This window comes from Mobula birostris, chromosome 4, assembly GCF_030028105.1.
Source record: "Mobula birostris isolate sMobBir1 chromosome 4, sMobBir1.hap1, whole genome shotgun sequence".
Taxonomy (NCBI): Eukaryota; Metazoa; Chordata; class Chondrichthyes; order Myliobatiformes; family Myliobatidae; genus Mobula; species Mobula birostris.
In genome coordinates this window covers 106,355,593-106,381,548 of record NC_092373.1, presented here as the reverse complement: position 1 = coordinate 106,381,548, position 25,956 = coordinate 106,355,593, and the positions used below count along the sequence as shown (strand labels likewise).

Below are 25,956 nucleotides of genomic sequence, written 5' to 3'. Positions count from 1 at the left end.
TAGCGGAAGTTAGAGAAAACTGCGCCACGATTGTTGACACGAGGAATTCTTCAGATGCTGGAAATTCAAGCAGCAGGCCAGGCAGCATCTCTAGGAAGAGGTACAATCGACGTTTCAGGCTGTACCTCTTCCTAGAGATGCTGCCTGGCCTGCTGCGTTCACCAGCAACTTTGATGTGTGGCACGATTGTTGATATGGATTGGTATGCCCAAAGCATAAGACTCTTGTCAGTTAAGTTAGTAAATGTTGCGTTATTGTCCCCGCTGTTTACAGCTCCTGTGGCCGACCAGGAATGGGCCAAATAATCTAAGCAAAGTTTCCATTTAAAGTTAAATAAACCCGTGAAGGTATTTCACGGGGGTGGGGCATGATGATCCTGGCGGGATACTGTTACAGGGCGAATCTAATGGAAATAGAATCAGTCTGGAGGATCAGTTCCTTTTTGTCTGAAATAAATACCGTGTTCACGAAAACCTCTATCATCATGTCACAAATGAAAGGTTGGCAAAGTATTTACGAGGTATGAGTAAAGACTGACGAGAAAAAGAGGGTTTGGCAAAATTAGGTTTAGTTTAATCAATTCACTTTATTGTTATAGGATTAGTTTTCTGTAAAATACGGGTGTACAGCATAAAGCCTGTTTTCCGGTTATCACCTCTGCTGGTGTCGGGATACAACCAATATAACGGTGACGAACAGAATTTAACTCGAGTTTGCACTGATATCATGCTACTACTTCATTGGAGATTCAATTTCCTTCCGAAAGGAAATTAAGTCCTTTTTTGTTTTGCAAGTAATAGAAAGTCTATGACTAGAGGGGATGTAAGGGGAAGACTTTTTTCCCCACCTTGAAATCTGGGCTGCCGAGGGACGATGGCAGTGGAAACTCGCACATTGAAATAATTAGCGGAACACTTCAAGCGCAATAGTCACCGACCGAGTATTGGAAAACGGATCCGTATAGATAGGTGGAAAATGCAGATACGGTTAGAGCCTCGAAACGTTCAGCAGATATCGCCCAATCTGCCGAGTGTTCCTAAGCATTTTCTGTGTTTATTTTGGTGTGGATAGGCCGAGGGGCGTGTTTTCATACTGTCTTACTGCCAATGACTCTGTGAAAGTTGATGCACCAGAAATATGCATTTGTTATTACTAATAATGAATATGTTTACACTTTTGGTACAATTAACATCGAGTGTATGGGCAGAATCCCATTCAAATCACATTGTCATCATAAAATGACTCATTGCATGATTTCGCCCAGGAACGTAACAAATGCTTCACTGTCCATGTCCAACTGGAGTTCTTATACCGAATACGGGAAGGCACGACGCCATGATTATGGAGTGGTGTCAGTGCGTTTAATTCTGGCAATTCGCAGCTAAAGCTTAACATAAATGAGCAATCTCCCACATATACTGCAATTGATACACAAAATGTTGGAGGTACTCAGCATGCCAGCCAACTGGAAAAGAGCAGTCATCATTTCGGGCCGAAACCCTTCCTCGGGACCTCTTTTTCCATAGCTGCTGCCTGGCCCACTGACTTGCTCCAGCACTTTGTGTGTGATGCTTGGATTTCCAGCATCTGCAGATTCTCTCTTGTATATAGTGCAACTGAAAAGGTCAGGCACAGGAAGTACGCGGGGCACAGCACTCTTAGCCCGTTAAAGTACGGCTAACAAATTGTAACATATGTATAGCATTAAAGATCGCGGCGGCAGATGTTAACCATACATGCACATTTGATTTTCATAAGTTACAGCGGAGTCATTATGTTAAGTTACGGAATTTAGTGCTGAAACATGCATTCGTAATTGTCAATTAACACCGTTTAGCTAAAAAGGCGTGTATGTTAAAGCATCTTTCCCGACCTCAGAGTCGAGAATCATTTTTACTACCAAGGGCGAAGGGTCTTCGACCTAACCATCAACTTGTTTGGCTTTTCTCAGGCGCTGAGTGTTTCCAGCATATTCTGTTTTTTTTTATATTTCCTACCTGTGCAGTTTAATAGCAATGAAAATTTTAATTCCTTTACTTTACTATGCAGAAGAAATTAATCTGGCATTTGTGTTTCCCCGTGAAGAGCAGGGAGATGGAGAATGTCTGAGCTAAGCTCGTGGGACGGCGTTTCCGCGTCAAACAGTTCGTGATTATTCCACAAGCGTCTTCAGATCAGGTACATTTGTCAGTCGGAAGTCCAGCAACATCTGTCCATACGCCTTACCCTGTAAAACAATACTTTTTAGTTTTATGGGAAAACTCAGCAGTTTGGGATTTTATTTAAAACAAAACCGTTTGTATTCAAAAGGAATATATTTGGCCAATGCGGTGCTAGAAAGAGCCCGTGAAGGAAGAGTTGAGGAGATTTTAAACCGGCTCCAGTCGCGATGATTTTGGCAGGAAAGTTGCTCTATTCACCTAGGGAGAATGGCATGCCAGCGCAGCGGTAATCAAGCTGCTGGCCCTACTTTACGGAAATATTGAGGCAAACGATTAAACTAAAACGGCTCACCTTGCAATTCAACAATATCGATAAGGACTTGTCAACAAAAGCGGGGGAGTCGTTCAGCTGGAACTGCACAAGTGTCGTGAGAAATAGATCAAACTTACTCAACCAAATGAAATTACTTGTTCAAATGAAAAAAAAACTACAGACGCGGATACAAAATATCAGAATTGCACACTTGGCTTAACCGGCAGCTTTCGACACCTATCTACAATTTACATCAAATATTATCTAATGATATTTTCTCCGCAAAGCCAGGGGCACAATCAAACACCAGAGGCGCTTTGTACCTGCGGATCACTCCTTAAAGATGCAACGCCTCCGCCACCCAATGAATTTCTCAGCACGAAATTTAATCCTTGGATTCCTGGAAGGTCAAATCTGCGGACAAAGCAAAATTGCTGAAACATGCTAAATGCACTACTACATGTTAAAACAGATACAGTACAGTATCACAACAGGAACTCAACTGTGTCAACATGTTGGATTTAAACATACCTGACCCGACCAGTAATCACTTCAGTTTCCGATTGTTGCAAAATGTTCCAACCGAAATTATCTTCCCAGAATATGACTCATATTGTACTGCCAGCATTTTCACAAAACAGACGAACAAGATTTTTTTTGCCAGAATTTACAGAATTCATTGTCGCCTAAGGCTACTGATGCTCAGTTTAGTAGTGTGTTCAAGGCTGACGTCAGAAAACACTTACACAGTGAGATAATCCAGTGTATGGGCAATAGGCAGAAAGAGCTGAGGTGCAGGACCAGCCGGTGATACAGTGATACTGAAATGAGGTGCAGGACCGGCCGGTGATACAGTGATACTGAACTGAGGTGCAGGACCGGCCCATGATACAGGAGACTGGACTGATATGCCTGTCTGGCTGTTGATACAGGATTTGAACTGAGGTGCAGGACCGGCCGGTGATACAGTGATACTGAACTGAGGTGCAGGACCGGCCGGTGATACAGGAGACTGGACTGATATGTCAGTCTGGCTGTTGATACAGGATCTGAACTGAGGTGCAGGACCGGCCGGTGATACACGAGACTGAACTGAGATGCAGGACCAGCCGGTGATATAGGAGACTGAACTGAGGTGCAGGACCGGCCGGTGATACAGGACCTGAACTGAGGTGCAGGACCGGCCCATGATACAGGAGACTGGACTGATATGCCTGTCTGGCTGTTGATACAGGATTTGAACTGAGGTGCAGGACCGGCCGGTGATACAGTGATACTGAACTGAGGTGCAGGACCGGCCGGTGATACAGGAGACTGAACTGAGATGCAGGACCGGCCGGTGATACAGGAGACTGAACTGAGATGGAGGACCAGCCGGTGATCCAGGAGACTGGGCTGAGGTGCAGGACCGGCTGGTGATACAGGAGACTGAACTGAGATGCAGGACCAGCCGGTGATACAGGAGACTGAACTGAGATGGAGGACCAGCCGGTGATCCAGGAGACTGAGCTGAGGTGCAGGACCGGCTGGTGATACAGGAGACTGAACTGAGATGCAGGACTGGCCTGTGATACAGGAGACTGAACTGAGTTGCAGGACCAGCCAGTGTTATAGGAGACTGAACTCCGGTGCAGGACCGGCCGGTGATAGAGATTTAACTGAGGTGCAGGTCCGGCCGGCGATACATGAGACTGAACTGAGGTGCAGGACCGGCCGGTGTTACAGGAGACTGAACTGAGTGCAGGACCGGCCTGTGATTCAGGAGACTGAACTGATATGCCTGTCCGGCTGTTGATACAGGATCTGAACTGTGGTGCAGGACCGGCCGGTGATATACGAGACTGAACTGAGATGCAGGACCGGCCAGTGATACAGGAGACTGAATTGACATGCAGGACCGGCCGGTGATACAGGACACTGGACTGATATGCCTGTCCGGCTGTTGATACAGGATCTGAACTGAGATGCAGGACTGGCTGGTTATACAGGAGACTGAACTGTGCTGCCGGAATGGCCAGTGATACAGTGATACTGAACAGAGATGCAGGACAGGCCAGTAATACAGGAGATTGAACTGATATGCAGGACCGGCCGGTGTTACAGGAGACTGAACTGAGGTGCAGAACTGGCTGGCGATACAGGAGACTGAACTGAGGTGAAGGAGTCGCCAGAGATACAGTGATACTGAACTGAGGTGCAGGACCAGCCAGTGATAGAGGAGATTGAACTGAGATGCAGGACAGGCCGGGGATACAGTGATACTGAACTGAGGTGCAGGACCGGCCAGCGATACAGACTGAACTGAGGTGCAGGACCGGCCGGTGATACAGTAGGCTGAACTGAGTGCAGGACCGGGCTGTGATTCAGGAGACTGAAATGAGGTGCAGTACCGGCCGGTGATACAGGGGATTGAACTGAGGTGCAGGACCGGCCGGTGATACAGGAGACTGAACTGAGGTGCAGGACCGGCCGGTGTTACAGGAGACTGAACTGAGGTGCAGAAATGGCTGGCGATACATGAGACTGAACTGAGGTGAAGGAGTCGCCAGAGATACAGTGATACTGAACTGAGGTGCAGGACCGGCCGGTGATACAGGAGACTGAAACTGAGATTGAGGACCAGCCGGTGATCCAGGAGACTGAGCTGAGGTGCAGGACCGGCCGGTGATACAGGAGACTGAACTGAGATGTAAGACTGGCCGGTGATACAGGAGACTGAACTGAAGTGCATGACCGGCTGGTGTTACAGGAAACTGAACTGAGGTGCAGGATCGGTCCATGATACAGGAGATTGAAATGAGATGCAGGACAGGCCGGGGATACAGTGATACTGAACTGAGGTGCAGGACCAACCCGTGATACGGGAGACTGAACTGAGGTGCAGGACCGGCCTGTGATACAGGAGACTGAACTGAGGTGCAGGACCGGCCTGTGATACAGGAGACTGAACTGAGGTGCAGGACCGGCCAGTGATACAGGATCTGAACTGAGGTGCAGGACCGGCCGGTGATACAGGAGACTGAAACTGAGATTGAGGACCAGCCGGTGATCCAGGAGACTGAGCTGAGGTGCAGGACCGGCCGGTGATACAGGAGACTGAACTGAGATGTAAGACTGGCCGGTGATACAGGAGACTGAACTGAAGTGCATGACCGGCTGGTGTTACAGGAAACTGAACTGAGGTGCAGGATCGGTCCATGATACAGGAGATTGAAATGAGATGCAGGACAGGCCGGGGATACAGTGATACTGAACTGAGGTGCAGGACCAACCCGTGATACGGGAGACTGAACTGAGGTGCAGGACCGGCCTGTGATACAGGAGACTGAACTGAGGTGCAGGACCGGCCCGTGATACAGGAGACTGAATGGATGTGCAGGACCGGCCGGTGATACAGGAGACTGAACTGAGGTGCAGGACCGGCCCGTGATACAGTGATACTGAACTGAGGTGCAGGACCGGCCGGTGTTACAGGAGACTGAACTAAGGTGCAGGACCGGCCGGCAACACAGGAGACTGAACTGAGGTGCAGAACTGGCTGGCGATACAGGAAACTGAACTGAGGTGAAGGAGTCACCAGAGATACAGTGATACTGAACTGAGGTGCAGGACCAGCCAGTGATAGAGAAGATTGAACTGAGATGCAGAACTGGCCGGTGATACAGGAGACTGAACTGAGGTGCAGGATCGGCCGGCAATCCAGGAGACTGAACTGAGGTGCAGGTCTGGCTGGTGATACAGGAGACTGTACTGAGGTGCAGGAACGGCCGGTGATAGAGGAGATTGAACTGAGATGCAGGACTGGCCGGTGATACAGGAGACTGAACTGTGCTGCCGGAATGGGCAGTGATACAGTGATACTGAACAGAGATGCAGGACAGGCCAGTGATACAGGAGATTGAACTGATATGCAGAACTGGCCGGTGATACAGGAAACTGAACTGAGGTGCTGGACCGGCCGGTGATAAACTGAGATTGAACTGAGATGTACAACTGGCCAGCGATACAGGACACTGAATTGAGATGCAGGACCGGCCGGTGATACAGGAGACTGAACGGATGTGCAGGACCAGCCGGTGATACAGGAGACTGGACTGATATGCCAGTCCGGCTGTTGATACAGGATCTGAACTGAGGTGCAGTACCGGCCGGTGATACAGGATCTGAACTGAGGTGCAGGACCGGCCGGTGATACACGAGACTGAACTGAGATGCAGGACTGGCTGGTGATACAGGAGACTGAACTGAGATGCAGGACCAGCCGGTGATACAGGAGACTGGACTGATATGCCTGTCCGGCTGTTGATACAGGATCTGACTGAGATGTAGGACCGGCTGGTGATACAGGAGACTGAACTGTGCTGCCGGAACGGCCAGTGATACAGTGATACTGAACACAGATGCAGGACAGGCCAGTGATACAGGAGATTGAACTGATATGCAGGACCGGCCGGTGATACAGGAGACTGAACTGAGATGCAGGATAGGCCGGGGATACAGTGATTCTGAACTGAGGTGCAGGACCAGCCGATGTTACAGGAGACTGAGCTAAGGTTCAGGACCGGCCAGCGACACAGGAGACTGAACTGAGGTGCAGGACCAGCCAGTGATAGAGGAGATTGAACTGAGATGCAGGACAGGCCGGGGATAGAGTGATACTGAACTGAGGTGCAGGACCGGCTGGTGATACAGGAGACTGAACTGAGGTGAAGCAGTCGCCAGAGATACAGTGATACTGAACTGAGGTGCAGGTCTGGCTGGTGATACAGGAGACTGAACTGAGGTGCAGGACCGGCCAGTGTTACAGGAGACTGAACTGAGGTGCGGGACCGGCCAGTGATAGAGACTGAACTGAGGTGCAGGACCGGCCAGTGATACAGACTGAACTGAGGTGCAGGACCGGCCGGTGATACAGGAGACTGAACTGAGGTGAAGGAGTCGCCAGAGATACAGTGATACTGAACTGAGGTGCAGGACCGGCCAGTGATACAGGATCTGAACTGAGGTGCAGGACCGGCCGGTGATACAGGAGACTGAACTGAAGTGCATGACCGGCTGGTGTTACAGGAAACTGAACTGAGGTGCAGGACCGGTCCGTGATACAGGAGACTCAAATGAGATGCAGGACAGGCCAGGGATACAGTGATACTGAACTGAGGTGCAGGACCAACCCGTGATACGGGAGACTGAACTGAGATGCAGGACAGGCTGGGGATACAGTGATACTGAACTGAGATGCAGGACAGGCCGGTGATACAGGAAATTGAACTGAGGTGCAGAACTGGCTGGCGATACAGGAGACTGAACTGAGGTGAAGGAGTCGCCAGAGATACAGTGATACTGAACTGAGGTGCAGGACCAGCAAGTGATAGAGGAGATTGAACTGAACTGCCGGACCAGCCAGTGATACAGTGATACTGAATAGAGGTGCACAACCGGCTGGTGATCCAGGAGACTGAACTGAGGTGCAGAACTGGCTGGCGATACAGGAGACTGAACTGAGGTGAAGGAGTTGCCAGAGATACAGTGATACTGAACTGAGGTGCAGGACCAGCCAGTGATAGAGGAGATTGAACTGAGATGCAGGACAGGCCGGGGATAGAGTGATACTGAACTGAGGTGCAGGACCGGCCGGTGATACAGGAGACTGAACTGAGGTGAAGCAGTCGCCAGAGATACAGTGATACTGAACTGAGGTGCAGGTCTGGCTGGTGATACAGGAGACTGAACTGAGGTGCAGGACCGGCCAGTGTTACAGGAGACTGAACTGAGGTGCAGGACCGGCCAGTGATAGAGGAGATTGAACTGAGATGCAGGACAGGCCGGGGATAGAGTGATACTGAACTGAGGTGCAGGACCGGCCAGTGTTACAGGAGACTGAACTGAGGTGCGGGATCGGCCAGTGATAGAGACTGAACTGAGGTGCAGGACCGGCCAGTGATACAGACTGAACTGAGGTGCAGGACCGGCCGGTGATACAGGAGACTGAACTGAGGTGAAGGAGTCGCCAGAGATACAGTGATACTGAACTGAGGTGCAGGACCAGCCAGTGATAGAGGAGATTGAACTGAGATGCAGGACAGGCCGGGGATAGAGTGATACTGAACTGAGGTGCAGGACCGGCCGGTGATACAGGAGACTGAACTGAGGTGAAGCAGTCGCCAGAGATACAGTGATACTGAACTGAGGTGCAGGTCTGGCTGGTGATACAGGAGACTGAACTGAGGTGCAGGACCGGCCAGTGTTACAGGAGACTGAACTGAGGTGCGGGATCGGCCAGTGATAGAGACTGAACTGAGGTGCAGGACCGGCCAGTGATACAGACTGAACTGAGGTGCAGGACCGGCCGGTGATACAGGAGACTGAACTGAGGTGAAGGAGTCGCCAGAGATACAGTGATACTGAACTGAGGTGCAGGACCGGCCAGTGATACAGGATCTGAACTGAGGTGCAGGACCGGCCAGTGATACAGGAGACTGAACTGAGATGCAGGACCGGCCGGTGATACAGGAGACTGAACTGAGATGCAGGACCGGCCGGTGATACAGGAGACTGAACTGAAGTGCATGACCGGCTGGTGTTACAGGAAACTGAACTGAGGTGCAGGACCGGTCCGTGATACAGGAGACTCAAATGAGATGCAGGACAGGCCAGGGATACAGTGATACTGAACTGAGGTGCAGGACCAACCCGTGATACGGGAGACTGAACTGAGATGCAGGACAGGCTGGGGATACAGTGATACTGAACTGAGCTGCAGGACAGGCCGGTGATACAGGAAATTGAACTGAGGTGCAGAACTGGCTGGCGATACAGGAGACTGAACTGAGGTGAAGGAGTCGCCAGAGATACAGTGATACTGAACTGAGGTGCAGGACCAGCAAGTGATAGAGGAGATTGAACTGAACTGCCGGACCAGCCAGTGATACAGTGATACTGAATAGAGGTGCACAACCGGCTGGTGATCCAGGAGACTGAAATGAGGTGCAGAAGTTGCAGTTAAACAGTGATACTGAACTAGGTGCAGGACCGGCTGGTGATAGAGGAGACTGAACTGAGGTGCAGGAGTCGCCAGTGATACAGTGATACTGAACTGAGGTGCAGGACCGGCCGGTGATAGAGGAGACTGAACTGAGGTGAAGGACCAGCCGGCGATACAGCGATACTGGACTGAGGTGCAGGACTGGCCGGTGATAGAGACTGAACTGAGATGCAGGACTGGCCAGTGATACAGGAGACTGAACTGAGGTGCAGGACCGGCTGGTGATACAGGAGACTGAACTGAGGTGCAGGACTGGCCGGTGATACAGTGATACTGAACTGAGGTGCAGGACCAGCCAGTGATAGAGGAGATTGAACTGAGATGCTGGACTGGCCTGTGATACAGGAGACTCAACTGAGGTGCAGGACCGGCCAGCGATAAAGGAGACTGAACTGAGGTGCAGGACAGGCCAGCGATACAGGAGACTGAACTGATATGCCTGTCCGGCTGTTGATACAGGATCTGAACTGAGGAGCAGGATCGACTGATGACACACAAGACTGATCAGAGTTGCAGGACTGGCCAGTGATACAGGAGACTGAACTGAGGTACAGGACCGGCCGGTGATAGAGGAGACTGAACTGAGGTGAAGGACCGGCCAGTGATCCAGGAGACTGAACTGAGGTGCAGGACCCGCCGGCGATCCAGGAGACTGAACTCAGGTGCAGGACCGGCCGGTGATAGAGCAGATTGAACTGAGATGCAGGACTGGCCGGTGATACAGGAGACTGAATTGAGATGCAGGACTGGCCGGTGATACAGGAGACTGAACGGATGTGCAGCACCGGCCGGCGATACAGGAGACTGAACTATGCTGTGTGACTGGCCAGTGATACAGTGATACTGAACAGAGATGCACCACCTGCCGGTGATATAGGAGACTGAACTGAGGTGCAGGACCGGCTGGTGTTACAGTGATACTGAACTGAGGTGCAGGACCGGCCAATGTTACAGAAGACTGAACTGAGGTGCAGGACTGACCGGTGATACAGGAGACTGAACAGAGATGCACGACCGGCCGGTGATACAGGAGACTGAACTGAGTTGCAGGACCGGCCGGTGATAGAGGAGACTGAACTGAGGTGAAGGACTGGCCGGTGATAAAGGATCTGAACTGAGGTGCAGGACCGGCCGGCGACACAGGAGTCTGAACTGAGGTGAAAGTGTCACCAGAGATACAGTGATACTGAACTGAGGTGCAGGACCAGCCAGTGAAAGAGGAGATTGAACTGAGATGCAGGACCGGCCTGAGAGACAGGAGACTGAACTGAGGTGCAGGACCGGACAGCGATCCAGGATACTGAACTGAGGTGCAAGTCTGGCTGGTGATGCTGGAGACTGAACTGAGGTGCAGGACCAGCCGGTGTTATAGGAGACTGAAGTCAGGTGCAGGACCGACTGGTGATAGAGACTGAACTGAGATGCAGGACCGGCCGGTGATAGAGCCTTACTGAGGTGCATGACTGGCCAGTGATAGAGACTGGACTGAGATGCAGGACTGGCCAGTGATACAGGAGACTGAACTGAGGTGCAGGACCGGCTGGCGATACAGGAGACTGAACTGAGGTGCAGGACTGGCCGGTGATACAGTGATACTGAACTGAGGTGCAGTACCGGCCAGTGATAGAGGAGATTGAACTGAGATGCAGGACTGGCCGGTGATACAGGAGACTGAACTGAGGTGCAGGACTGGCTGGCGATACAGGAGACTGAACTGAGGTGAAGGAGTCGCCAGAGATACAGTGATACTGAATTGAGGTGCAGGACCAGCCAGTGAGAGAGGAGATTGAACTGAGATGCTGGACTGGCCTGTGATACAGGAGACTCAACTGAGGTGCAGGACCGGCCAGCGATAAAGGAGACTGAACTGAGGTGCAGGACAGGCCAGCGATACAGGAGACTGAACTGATATGCCTGTCCGGCTGTTGATACAGGATCTGAACTGAGGAGCAGGATCGACTGATGCCACACAAGACTGATCAGAGATGCAGGACTGGCCAGTGATACAGGAGACTGAACTGAGGTACAGGACCGGCCGGTGATAGAGGAGACTGAACTGAGGTGAAGGACCGGCCGGTGATCCAGGAGACTGAACTGAGGTGCAGGACCCGCCGGCGATCCAGGAGACTGAACTCAGGTGCAGGACCGGCCGGTGAAAAAGACTGATCTCAGGTGCAGGACTGGCCGGTGATACAGGAGACTGAACTGAGGTGAAGGGCCGGCCAGCGATACAGTGATACTGGACTGAGGTGCAGGACCGGCCGGCGATCCAGGAGATTGAACTGAGGTGCAAGTCTGGCTGGTGATACAGGAGACTGAACTGAGGTGCAGGACCAGCCGGTGTTATAGGAGACTGAACTCAGGTGCAGGACCTGCTGGTGATAGAGACTGAACTGAGATGCAGGGCTGGCCGGTGATACAGGAGACTGAACTGAGATGCAGAACTGGCCGGTGATAGAGACTTTACTGAGGTGTAGGACCAGCCAGCGATAGAGGAGACTGAACTGAGGTGCAGGACCGGCCGGTGATACAGTGATACTGAATTGAGGTGCAGGACCGGCCGGTGATACAGGAGACTGAACTGAGGTGCAGGACCGGCCGGTGATACAGGGGACTGGACTGATATGCCTGTCCGGCTGTTGATGCAGGATCTGAACAGAGATGCACGACCAGCCCGTGATACAGGAGACTGAACTGAGGTGCAGGACCAGCCGGTGATACAGGAGACTGAACTGAGATGGAGGACCAGCCGGTGATAAAGGAGACTGAACAGAGTTGCAGGACCGGCCGGTGATACAGGAGACTGAAGTGAGGTGTAGGACCGGCCGGTGATACAGGATCTGAACTGAGGTGCAGGACCGGCCGGTGATACAGGAGACTGAACTGAGGTGAAGGAGTCGCCAGAGATACAGTGATACTGAACTGAGGTGCAGGACCAGCCAGTGATAGAAGAGATTGAACTGAGATGCAGGACTGGCCTGTGATACAGGAGACTGAACTGAGGTGCAGGACCGGCTGGCGATACATGAGACTGAACTGAGGTGCAGGACTGGCCGGTGATACAGTGATACTGAACTGAGGTGCAGGACCAGCCAGTGATAGAGGAGATTGAACTGAGATGCTGGACTGGCCTGTGATACAGGAGACTCAACTGAGGTGCAGGACCGGCCAGCGATAAAGGAGACTGAACTGAGGTGCAGGACAGGCCAGCGATACAGGAGACTGAACTGATATGCCTGTCCGGCTGTTGATACAGGATCTGAACTGAGGAGCAGGATCGACTGATGACACACAAGACTGATCAGAGATGCAGGACTGGCCAGTGATACAGGAGACTGAACTAAGGTACAGGACCGGCCGGTGATAGAGGAGACTGAACTGAGGTGAAGGACCGGCCGGTGATCCAGGAGACTGAACTGAGGTGCAGGACCCGCCGGCGATCCAGGAGACTGAACTCAGGTGCAGGACCGGCCGGTGAAACAGACTGATCTCAGGTGCAGGACTGGCCGGTGATACAGGAGACTGAACTGAGATGCACGACTGGCCGGTGATACAGGAGACTGAACTGAGGTGCAGGACCGGCCGGTGATAGAGGAGACTGAACTGAGGTGAAGGGCCGGCCAGCGATACAGTGATACTGGACTGAGGTGCAGGACCGGCCGGCGATCCAGGAGATTGAACTGAGGTGCAAGTCTGGCTGGTGATACAGGAGACTGAACTGAGGTGCAGGACCAGCCGGTGTTATAGGAGACTGAACTCAGGTGCAGGACCTGCTGGTGATAGAGACTGAACTGAGATGCAGGGCTGGCCGGTGATACAGGAGACTGAACTGAGATGCAGAACTGGCCGGTGATAGAGACTTTACTGAGGTGTAGGACCAGCCAGCGATACAGGAGACTGAACTGAGGTGCAGGACCGGCCGGTGATACAGTGATACTGAACTGAGGTGCAGGACCGGCCGGTGATACAGGAGACTGAACTGAGGTGCAGGACCGGCCGGTGATACAGGGGACTGGACTGATATGCCTGTCCGGCTGTTGATGCAGGATCTGAACAGAGATGCACGACCAGCCCGTGATACAGGAGACTGAACTGAGGTGCAGGACCAGCCAGTGATACAGGAGACTGAACTGAGATGGAGGACCAGCCGGTGATAAAGGAGACTGAACAGAGTTGCAGGACCGGCCGGTGATACAGGAGACTGAAGTGAGGTGTAGGACCGGCCGGTGATACAGGATCTGACCTGAGGTGCAGGACCGGCCGGTGATACAGGAGACTGAACTGAGGTGAAGGAGTCGCCAGAGATACAGTGATACTGAACTGAGCTGCAGGACCAGCCAGTGATAGAAGAGATTGAACTGAGATGCAGGACTGGCCTGTGATACAGGAGACTGAACTGAGGTGCAGGACTGGCTGGCGATAAAGGAGACTGAACTGAGGTGCAGGACAGGCCGGCGATACAGGAGACTGAACTGAGGTGCAGGACCGGCCGGTGATACAGGAGACTGAACTGATATGCCTCTCCGGCTGTTGATACAGGATCTGAACTGAGGTGCAGGACCGACCGATGATACACGAGACTGATCAGAGATGCAGGACTGGCCAGTGATACAGGAGACTGAATTGAGATGCAGGACTGGCCGGTGATACAGGAGACTGAACGGATGTGCAGCACCGGCCGGCGATACAGGAGACTGAACTATGCTGCCGGACTGGCCAGTGATACAGTGATACTGAACAGAGATGCACGACCTGCCGGTGATATAGGAGACTGAACTGAGGTGCCGGACCGGCTGGTGTTACAGTGATACTGAACTGAGGTGCAGGACCAGCCAAAGTTACAGGAGACTGAACTGCGGTGCAGGACTGGCCGGTGATACAGGAGACTGAACAGAGATGCACGACCGGCCGGTGATACAGGAGACTGAACTGAGGTGCAGGACCGGCCGGTGATAGAGGAGGCTGAACTGAGGTGAAGGACCAGCCGGCGATACAGGAGGCTGAACTGAGATGAAGGACCAGCCGGAGATACAGCGATACTGAACTGAGGTGCAGGACCGGCCAATGTTACAGGAGACTGAACTGCGGTGCAGGACTGGCCGGTGATACAGGAGACTGAACAGAGATGCACGACCGGCCGGTGATACAGGAGACTGAACTGAGGTGCAGGACCGGCCGGCGACACAGGAGTCTGAACTGAGGTGAAGGTGTCACCAGAGATACAGTGATACTGAACTGAGGTGCAGGACCAGCCAGTGATAGAGGAGACTGAACTGAGGTGAAGGACCGGCCTGAGAGACAGGAGACTGAACTGAGGTGCAGGAACGGACAGCAATCCAGGAGACTGAACTGAGGTGCAGGACCAGCCGGTGTTATAGGGGACTGAAGTCAGGTGCAGGACCAGCTGGTGATAGAAACTGAACTGAGGTGCAGGACTGGCCGGTGATAGAGACTGAACTGAGATGCAGGACCGGCCGGTGATAGAGACTTTACTGAGGTGCAGGACTGGCCGGTGATAGAGACTGAACTGAGATGCAGTACTGGCCAGTGATACAGGAGACTGAACTGAGGTGCAGGACCGGCCGGTGATAGAGCAGATTGAACTGAGATGCAGGACCGGCCGGTGATAGAGGAGACTGAACTGAGGTGAAGGACTGGCCGGTGATAAAGGATCTGAACTGAGGTGCAGGACCGGCCGGCGACACAGGAGTCTGAACTGAGGTGAAAGTGTCACCAGAGATACAGTGATACTGAACTGAGGTGCAGGACCAGCCAGTGAAAGAGGAGATTGAACTGAGATGCAGGACCGGCCTGAGAGACAGGAGACTGAACTGAGGTGCAGGACCGGACAGCGATCCAGGAGACTGAACTGAGGTGCAAGTCTGGCTGGTGATGCTGGAGACTGAACTGAGGTGCAGGACCAGCCGGTGTTATAGGAGACTGAAGTCAGGTGCAGGACCGACTGGTGATAGAGACTGAACTGAGATGCAGGACCGGCCGGTGATAGAGCCTTACTGAGGTGCATGACTGGCCAGTGATAGAGACTGGACTGAGATGCAGGACTGGCCGGTGATACAGTGATACTGAACTGAGGTGCAGTGCCGGCCAGTGATAGAGGAGATTGAACTGAGATGCAGGACTGGCCGGTGATACAGGAGACTGAACTGAGGTGCAGGACTGGCTGGCGATACAGGAGACTGAACTGAGGTGAAGGCGTCGCCAGAGATACAGTGATACTGAATTGAGGTGCAGGACCAGCCAGTGATAGAGGAGACTGAACTGAGGTGCAGGACAGGCCGGCGATACAGGAGACTGAACTGAGGTGCAGGACCGGCCGCTGATAAAGGAGACTGAAATGAGATGCAGGACAGGCCAGGGATACAGTGATACTGAACTGAGGTGCAGGACCAACCCGTGATACGGGAGACTGAACTGAGATGCAGGACAGGCTGGGGATACAGTGATACTGAACTGAGGTGCAGGACAGGCCGGTGATACAGGAGATTGAACTGAGGTGCAGAACTGGCCAGAGATACAGTGATACTGAACTGAGGTGCAGGACCAGCAAGTGATAGAGGAGATTGAACTGAACTGCCGGACCAGCCAGTGATACAGTGATACTGAATAGAGGTGCACAACCGGCTGGTGATCCAGGAGACTGAAATGAGGTGCAGGAGTTGCAGTTAAACAGTGATACTGAACTAGGTGCAGGACCGGCTGGTGATAGAGGAGACTGAACTGAGGTGCAGGAGTCGCCAGTGATACAGTGATACTGAACTGAGGTGCAGGACCGGCTGGTGATAGAGGAGACTGAACTGAGGTGAAGGACCAGCCGGCGATACAGCGATACTGGACTGAGGTGCAGGACTGGCCGGTGATAGAGACTGAACTGAGATGCAGGACTGGCCAGTGATACAGGAGACTGAACTGAGATGCAGAACTGGCCGGTGATAGAGACTTTACTGAGGTGTAGGACCAGCCAGCGATAGAGGAGACTGAACTGAGGTGCAGGACCGGCCGGTGATACAGTGATACTGAACTGAGGTGCAGGACCGGCCGATGATACAGGAGACTGAACTGAGGTGCAGGACCGGCCGGTGATACAGGGGACTGGACTGATATGCCTGTCCGGCTGTTGATGCAGGATCTGAACAGAGATGCACAACCAGCCGGTGATACAGGAGACTGAACTGAGGTGCAGGACCAGCCGGTGATACAGGAGACTGAACTGAGATGGAGGACCGGCCGGTGATACAGGAGACTGAACTGAGGTGCAGGACCGGCCGGTGATAAATGAGACTGAACAGAGTTGCAGGACAGGCCGGTGATACAGGAGACTGAAGTGAGGTGTAGGACCGGCCGGTGATACAGGATCTGAACTGAGGTGCAGGACCGGCCGGTGATACAGGAGACTGAATTGAGGTGAAGGAGTCGCCAGAGATACAGTGATACTGAACTGAGGTGCAGGACCAGCCAGTGATAGAGGAGATTGAACTGAGATGCAGGACTGGCCTGTGATACAGGAGACTGAACTGAGGTGCAGGACTGGCCGGCGATACAGTGATACTGAACTGAGGTGCAGGACCGGCCGGTGATACAGTGATACTGAACAGAGATGCACGACCTGCCGGTGATATAGGAGACTGAACTGAGGTGCAGGAACGGCTGGTGTTACAGTGATACTGAACTGAGGTGCAGGACCGGCCAATGTTACAGGAGACTGAACTGCGGTGCAGGACTGGCCGGTGATACAGGAGACTGAACAGAGATGCACGACCGGCCGGTGATACAGGAGACTGAACTGAGGTGCAGGACCGGCCGGTGATACAGGAGGCTGAACTGAGGTGAAGGACCAGCCGGCGATACAGCGATACTGAACTGAGGTGCAGGACCAACCCGTGATACGGGAGACTGAACTGAGATGCAGGACAGGCTGGGGATACAGTGATACTGAACTGAGGTGCAGGACAGGCCGGTGATACAGGAGATTGAACTGAGGTGCAGAACTGGCCAGAGATACAGTGATACTGAACTGAGGTGCAGGACCAGCAAGTGATAGAGGAGATTGAACTGAACTGCCGGACCAGCCAGTGATACAGTGATACTGAATAGAGGTGCACAACCGGCTGGTGATCCAGGAGACTGAAATGAGGTGCAGGAGTTGCAGTTAAACAGTGATACTGAACTAGGTGCAGGACCGGCTGGTGATAGAGGAGACTGAACTGAGGTGCAGGAGTCGCCAGTGATACAGTGATACTGAACTGAGGTGCAGGACCGGCCGGTGATAGAGGAGACTGAACTGAGGTGAAGGACCAGCCGGCGATACAGCGATACTGGACTGAGGTGCAGGACTGGCCGGTGATAGAGACTGAACTGAGATGCAGGACTGGCCAGTGATACAGGAGACTGAACTGAGATGCAGAACTGGCCGGTGATAGAGACTTTACTGAGGTGTAGGACCAGCCAGCGATAGAGGAGACTGAACTGAGGTGCAGGACCGGCCGGTGATACAGTGATACTGAACTGAGGTGCAGGACCGGCCGATGATACAGGAGACTGAACTGAGGTGCAGGACCGGCCGGTGATACAGGGGACTGGACTGATATGCCTGTCCGGCTGTTGATGCAGGATCTGAACAGAGATGCACAACCAGCCGGTGATACAGGAGACTGAACTGAGGTGCAGGACCAGCCGGTGATACAGGAGACTGAACTGAGATGGAGGACCGGCCGGTGATACAGGAGACTGAACTGAGGTGCAGGACCGGCCGGTGATAAATGAGACTGAACAGAGTTGCAGGACAGGCCGGTGATACAGGAGACTGAAGTGAGGTGTAGGACCGGCCGGTGATACAGGATCTGAAGTGAGGTGCAGGACCGGCCGGTGATACAGGAGACTGAATTGAGGTGAAGGAGTCGCCAGAGATACAGTGATACTGAACTGAGGTGCAGGACCAGCCAGTGATAGAGGAGATTGAACTGAGATGCAGGACTGGCCTGTGATACAGGAGACTGAACTGAGGTGCAGGACTGGCCGGCGATACAGTGATTCTGAACTGAGGTGCAGGACCGGCCGGTGATACAGTGATACTGAACAGAGATGCACGACCTGCCGGTGATATAGGAGACTGAACTGAGGTGCAGGACCGGCTGGTGTTACAGTGATACTGAACTGAGGTGCAGGACCGGCCAATGTTACAGGAGACTGAACTGCGGTGCAGGACTGGCCGGTGATACAGGAGACTGAACAGAGATGCACGACCGGCCGGTGATACAGGAGACTGAACTGAGGTGCAGGACCGGCCGGTGATACAGGAGGCTGAACTGAGGTGAAGGACCAGCCGGCGATACAGCGATACTGAACTGAGGTGCAGGACCGGCCAATGTTACAGGAGACTGAACTGCGGTGCAGGACTGGCCGGTGATACAGGAGACTGAACAGAGATGCACGACCGGCCGGTGATACAGGAGACTGAACTGAGGTGCCGGACCGGCTGGTGTTACAGTGATACTGAACTGAGGTGCAGGACCAGCCAAAGTTACAGGAGACTGAACTGCGGTGCAGGACTGGCCGGTGATACAGGAGACTGAACAGAGATGCACGACCGGCCGGTGATACAGGAGACTGAACTGAGGTGAAGGACCGGCCTGAGAGACAGGAGACTGAACTGAGGTGCAGGAACGGACAGCAATCCAGGAGACTGAACTAAGGTGCAAGTCTGGCTGGTGATACAGGAGACTGAACTGAGGTGCAGGACCAGCCGGTGTTATAGGAGACTGAAGTCAGGTGCAGGACCAGCTGGTGATAGAAACTGAACTGAGGTGCAGGACAGGCTGGTGATAGAGACTGAACTGAGATGCAGGACCGGCCGGTGATAGAGACTTTACTGAGGTGCAGGACTGGCCGGTGATAGAGACTGAACTGAGATGCAGGACTGGCCAGTGATACAGGAGACTGAACTGAGGTGCAGGACCGGCCGGTGATAGAGCAGATTGAACTGAGATGCAGGACTGGCCGGTGATACAGGAGACTGAATTGAGATGCAGGACTGGCCGGTGATACAGGAGACTGAACTATGCTGTGTGACTGGCCAGTGATACAGTGATACTGAACAGAGATGCACGACCTGCCGGTGATATAGGAGACTGAACTGAGGTGCAGGACCGGCTGGTGTTACAGTGACACTGAACTGAGGTGCAGGACCGGCCAATGTTACAGGAGACTGAACTGAGGTGCAGGACTGGCCGGTGATACAGGAGACTGAACAGAGATGCACGACCGGCCGGTGATACAGGAGACTGAACTGAGTTGCAGGACCGGCCGGTGATAGAGGAGACTGAACTGAGGTGAAGGACTGGCCGGTGATAAAGGATCTGAACTGAGGTGCAGGACCGGCCGGCAACACAGGAGTCTGAACTGAGGTGAAAGTGTCACCAGAGATACAGTGATACTGAACTGAGGTGCAGGACCAGCCAGTGAAAGAGGAGATTGAACTGAGATGCAGGACCGGCCTGAGAGACAGGAGACTGAACTGAGGTGCAGGACCGGACAGCGATCCAGGAGACTGAACTGAGGTGCAAGTCTGGCTGGTAATGCTGGAGACTGAACTGAGGTGCAGGACCAGCCGGTGTTATAGGAGTCTGAAGTCAGGTGCAGGGCCGACTGGTGATAGAGACTGAACTGAGATGCAGGTCCAGCCGGTGATAGAGCCTTACTGAGGTGCATGACTGGCCAGTGATACAGGAGACTGAACTGAGGTGCAGGACCGACTGGCGATACAGGAGACTGAACTGAGGTGCAGGACTGGCCGGTGATACAGTGATACTGAACTGAGGTGCAGTACCAGCCAGTGGTAGAGGAGACTGAACTGAGGTGCAGGACCGGCCGGTGATAAATGAGACTGAACAGAGTTGCAGGACCGGCCGGTGATACAGGAGACTGAAGTGAGGTGTAGGACCGGCCGGTGATACAGGATCTGAACTGAGGTGCAGGACCGGCCAGTGATACAGGAGACTGAACTGAGGTGAAGGATTCGCCAGAGATACAGTGATACTGAACTGAGGTGCAGGACCAGCCAGTGATAGAGGAGATTGAACTGAGATGCAGGACTGGCCTGTGATACAGGAGACTGAACTGAGGTGCAGGACTGGCCGGCGATAAAGGAGACTGAACTGAGGTGCAGGACAGGTCGGCGATACAGGAGACTGAATTGAGATGCAGGACTGGCCGGTGATACAGGAGACTGAACGGATGTGCAGCACCGGCCGGCGATACAGGAGACTGAACTATGCTGTGTGACTGGCCAGTGATACAGTGATACTGAACAGAGATGCACGACCTGCCGGTGATATAGGAGACTGAACTGAGGTGAAGGACCAGCCGGCGATACAGCGATACTGGACTGAGGTGCAGGACTGGCCGGTGATAGAGACTGAACTGAGATGCAGGACTGGCCAGCGATACAGGAGACTGAACTGAGGTGCAGGACCGGCTGGCGATACAGGAGACTGAACTGAGGTGCAGGACTGGCCGGTGATACAGTGATACTGAACTGAGGTGCAGGACCAGCCAGTGATAGAGGAGATTGAACTGAGATGCTGGACTGGCCTGTGATACAGGAGACTCAACTGAGGTGCAGGACCGGCCAGCGATAAAGGAGACTGAACTGAGGTGCAGGACAGGCCAGAGATACAGGAGACTGAACTGATATGCCTGTCCGGCTGTTGATACAGGATCTGAACTGAGGAGCAGGATCGACTGATGACACGCAAGACTGATCAGAGATGCAGGACTGGCCAGTGATACAGGAGACTGAACTGGGGTGCAGGACCGGCCGGTGATAGAGGAGACTGAACTGAGGTGAAGGACCGGCCGGTGATCCAGGAGACTGAACTGAGGTGCAGGACCCGCCGGCGATCCAGGAGACTGAACTCAGGTGCAGGACCGGACGGTGAAAAAGACTGATCTCAGGTGCAGGACTGGCCGGTGATACAGGAGACTGAACTGAGATGCACGACTGGCCGGTGATACAGGAGACTGAACTGAGGTGCAGGACCGGCCGGTGATAGAATAGACTGAACTGAGGTGAAGGGTCGGCCAGCGATACAGTGATACTGAATAGAGGTGCACAACCGGCTGGTGATCCAGGAGACTGAAATGAGGTGCAGGAGTTGCAGTTAAACAGTGATACTGAACTAGGTGCAGGACCGGCTGGTGATACTGAACTGAGGTGCAGGAGTCGCCAGTGATACAGTGATACTGAACTGAGGTGCAGGACCGGCCGGTGATAGAGGAGACTGAACTGAGGTGAAGGACCAGCCGGCGATACAGCGATACTGGACTGAGGTGCAGGACTGGCCGGTGATAGAGACTGAACTGAGATGCACGATTGGGCAGTGATGCAGGAGACTGAACTGAGGTGCAGGACCGGCTGGCGATACAGGAGACTGAACTGAGGTGCAGGACTGGCCGGTGATACAGTGATACTGAACTGAGGTGCAGGACCAGCCAGTGATAGAGGAGGTTGAACTGAGATGCTGGACTGGCCTGTGATACAGGAGACTGAACTGAGGTGCAGGACAGGCCAGCGATACAGGAGACTGAACTGATATGCCTGTCCGGCTGTTGATACAGGATCTGAACTGACGAGCAGGATCGACTGATGACACACAAGACTGATCAGAGATGCAGGACTGGCCAGTGATACAGGAGACTGAACTGAGGTACAGGACCGGCCGGTGATAGAGGAGACTGAACTGAGGTGAAGGACCGGCCGGTGATCCAGGAGACTGAACTGAGGTGCAGGACCCGCCGGCGATCCAGGAGACTGAACTCAGGTGCAGGACCGGCCGGTGAAAAAGACTGATCTCAGGTGCAGGACTGGCCGGTGATACAGGAGACTGAACTGAGATGCACGACTGGCCGGTGATACAGGAGACTGAACTGAGGTGCAGGACCGGCCGGTGATAGAGGAGACTGAACTGAGGTGAAGGGCCGGCCAGCGATACAGTGATACTGAACTGAGGTGTAGGACCAGCCGGTGTTATAGGAGACTGAACTCAGGTGCAGGACCTGCTGGTGATAGAGACTGAACTGAGATGCAGGGCTGGCCGGTGATACAGGAGACTGAACTGAGATGCATAATTGGCCGGTGATAGAGACTTTACTGAGGTGTAGGACCAGCCAGCGATACAGGAGACTGAACTGAGGTGCAGGACCGGCCGGTGATACAGTGATACTGAACTGAGGTGCAGGACTGGCCGGTGATACAGGAGACTGAACTGAGGTGCAGGACCGGCCGGTGATACAGGGGACTGGACTGATATGCCTGTCCGGCTGTTGATGCAGGATCTGAACAGTGATGCACGACCAGCTGGTGATACAGGAGACTGAACTGAGGTGCAGGACCAGCCGGTGATACAGGAGACTGAACTGAGGTGCAGGACTGGCCGGTGATACAGTGATACTGAACTGAGGTGCAGGACCAGCCAGTGATAGAGGAGATTGAACTGAGATGCTGGACTGGCCTGTGATACAGGAGACTCAACTGAGGTGCAGGACCGGCCGGTGATACAGGAGACTGAACTGAGGTGCAGGACCGGCCGGTGATAAATGAGACTGAACAGAGTTGCAGGACCGGCCGGTGATACAGGAGACTGAAGTGAGGTGTAGGACCGGCCGGTGATACAGGATCTGAACTGAGGTGCAGGACCGGCCGGTGATACAGGAGACTGAACTGAGGTGAAGGAGTCGCCAGAGATACAGTGATACTGAACTGAGGTGCAGGACCAGCCAGTGATAGAGGAGATTGAACTGAGATGCAGGACTGGCCTGTGATACAGGAGACTGAACTGAGGTGCAGGACTGGCCGGCGATAAAGGAGACTGAACTGAGGTGCAGGACAGGCCGGCGATACAGGAGACTGAACTGAGGTGCAGGACCGGCCGGTGATACAGGAGACTGAACTGATATGCCTCTCCGGCTGTTGATACAGGATCTGAACTGAGGTGCAGGACCGACCGATGATACACGAGACTGATCAGAGATGCAGGACTGGCCAGTGATACAGGAGACTGAATTGAGATGCAGGCCTGGCCGGTGATACAGGAGACTGAACGGATGTGCAGCACCGGCCGGCGATACAGGAGACTGAACTATGCTGCCGGACTGGCCAGTGATACAGTGATACTGAACAGAGATGCACGACCTGCCGGTGATATAGGAGACTGAACTGAGGTGCAGGACCGGCTGGTGTTACAGTGATACTGAACTGAGGTGCAGGACCGGCCAATGTTACAGGAGACTGAACTGCGGTGCAGGACTGGCCGGTGATACAGGAGACTGAACAGAGATGCACGACCGGCCGGTGATACAGGAGACTGAACTGAGGTGTAGGACCGGCCGGCGACACAGGAGTCTGAACTGAGGTGAAGGTGTCACCAGAGATACAGTGATACTGAACTGAGGTGCAGGACCAGCCAGTGATAGAGGAGACTGAACTGAGGTGAAGGACCGGCCTGAGAGACAGGAGACTGAACTGAGGTGCAGGAACGGACAGCAATCCAGGAGACTGAACTGAGGTGCAAGTCTGGCTGGTGATACAGGAGACTGAACTGAGGTGCAGGACCAGCCGGTGTTATAGGAGACTGAAGTCAGGTGCAGGACCAGCTGGTGATAGAAACTGAACTGAGGTGCAGGACTGGCCGGTGATAGAGACTGAACTGAGATGCAGGACCGGCCGGTGATAGAGACTTTACTGAGGTGCAGGACTGGCCGGTGATAGAGACTGAACTGAGATGCAGGACTGGCCAGTGATACAGGAGACTGAACTGAGGTGCAGGACCGGCCGGTGATAGAGCAGATTGAACTGAGATGCAGGACTGGCCTGTGATACAGGAGACTCAACTGAGGTGCAGGACCGGCCAGCGATAAAGGAGACTGAACTGAGGTGCAGGACAGGCCAGCGATACAGGAGACTGAACTGATATGCCTGTCCGGCTGTTGATACAGGATCTGAACTGAGGAGCAGGATCGACTGATGACACACAAGACTGATCAGAGATGCAGGACTGGCCAGTGATATAGGAGACTGAACTGAGGTACAGGACCGGCCGGTGATAGAGGAGACTGAACTGAGGTGAAGGACCGGCCGGTGATCCAGGAGACTGAACTGAGGTGCAGGACCCGCCGGCGATCCAGGAGACTGAACTCAGGTGCAGGACCGGCCGGTGAAAAAGACTGATCTCAGGTGCAGGACTGGCCGGTGATACAGGAGACTGAACTGAGATGCACGACTGGCCGGTGATACAGGAGACTGAACTGAGGTGCAGGACCGGCCGGTGATAGAGGAGACTGAACTGAGGTGAAGGGTCGGCCAGCGATACAGTGATACTGGACTGAGGTGCAGGACCGGCCGGCGATCCAGGAGATTGAACTGAGGTGCAAGTCTGGCTGGTGATACAGGAGACTGAACTGAGGTGCAGGACCAGCCGGTGTTATAGGAGACTGAACTCAGGTGCAGGACCTGCTGGTGATAGAGACTGAACTGAGATGCAGGGCTGGCCGGTGATACAGGAGACTGAACTGAGATGCAGAACTGGCCGGTGATAGAGACTTTACTGAGGTGTAGGACCAGCCAGCGATACAGGAGACTGAACTGAGGTGCAGGACCGGCCGGTGATACAGTGATACTGAACTGAGGTGCAGGACCGGCCGGTGATAGAGGAGATTGAACTGAGATGCTGGACTGGCCGGTGATACAGGGGACTGGACTGATATGCCTGTCCGGCTGTTGATGCAGGATCTGAACAGAGATGCACGACCAGCCCGTGATACAGGAGACTGAACTGAGGTGCAGGACCAGCCGGTGATACAGGAGACTGAACTGAGATGGAGGACCAGCCGGTGATAAAGGAGACTGAACAGAGTTGCAGGACCGGCCGGTGATACAGGAGACTGAAGTGAGGTGTAGGACCGGCCGGTGATACAGGATCTGACCTGAGGTGCAGGACCGGCCGGTGATACAGGAGACTGAACTGAGGTGAAGGAGTCGCCAGAGATACAGTGATACTGAACTGAGGTGCAGGACCAGCCAGTGATAGAAGAGATTGAACTGAGATGCAGGACTGGCCTGTGATACAGGAGACTGAACTGAGGTGCAGGACTGGCCGGCGATAAAGGAGACTGAACTGAGGTGCAGGACAGGCCGGCGATACAGGAGACTGAACTGAGGTGCAGGACCGGCCGGTGATACAGGAGACTGAACTGATATGCCTCTCCGGCTGTTGATACAGGATCTGAACTGAGGTGCAGGACCGACCGATGATACACGAGACTGATCAGAGATGCAGGACTGGCCAGTGATACAGGAGACTGAATTGAGATGCAGGACTGGCCGGTGATACAGGAGACTGAACGGATGTGCAGCACCGGCCGGCGAT

The 25,956-nt window shown here is 53.6% G+C and overlaps 1 protein-coding gene across 2 annotated transcripts in view; it reads right to left on the bottom strand.

The window, feature by feature from the left end:
• Window positions 1-566: 566 nt before the first annotated feature.
• Window positions 567-25,956, bottom strand: part of lratb.1 (lecithin retinol acyltransferase b, tandem duplicate 1) — a 345,236-nt gene continuing 319,846 nt past the window's right edge. For both annotated transcript variants that reach the window (XM_072255868.1, XM_072255870.1), the window contains 2 exons: window positions 2,799-2,889; window positions 567-2,227 (listed from right to left, as the gene is read on the bottom strand). In XM_072255868.1, the coding sequence (XP_072111969.1) occupies window positions 2,153-2,227; window positions 2,799-2,889 (166 nt within the window). In that variant the 3' untranslated portion in view covers window positions 567-2,152. The remainder of the gene's footprint in view (window positions 2,228-2,798; window positions 2,890-25,956) is intronic.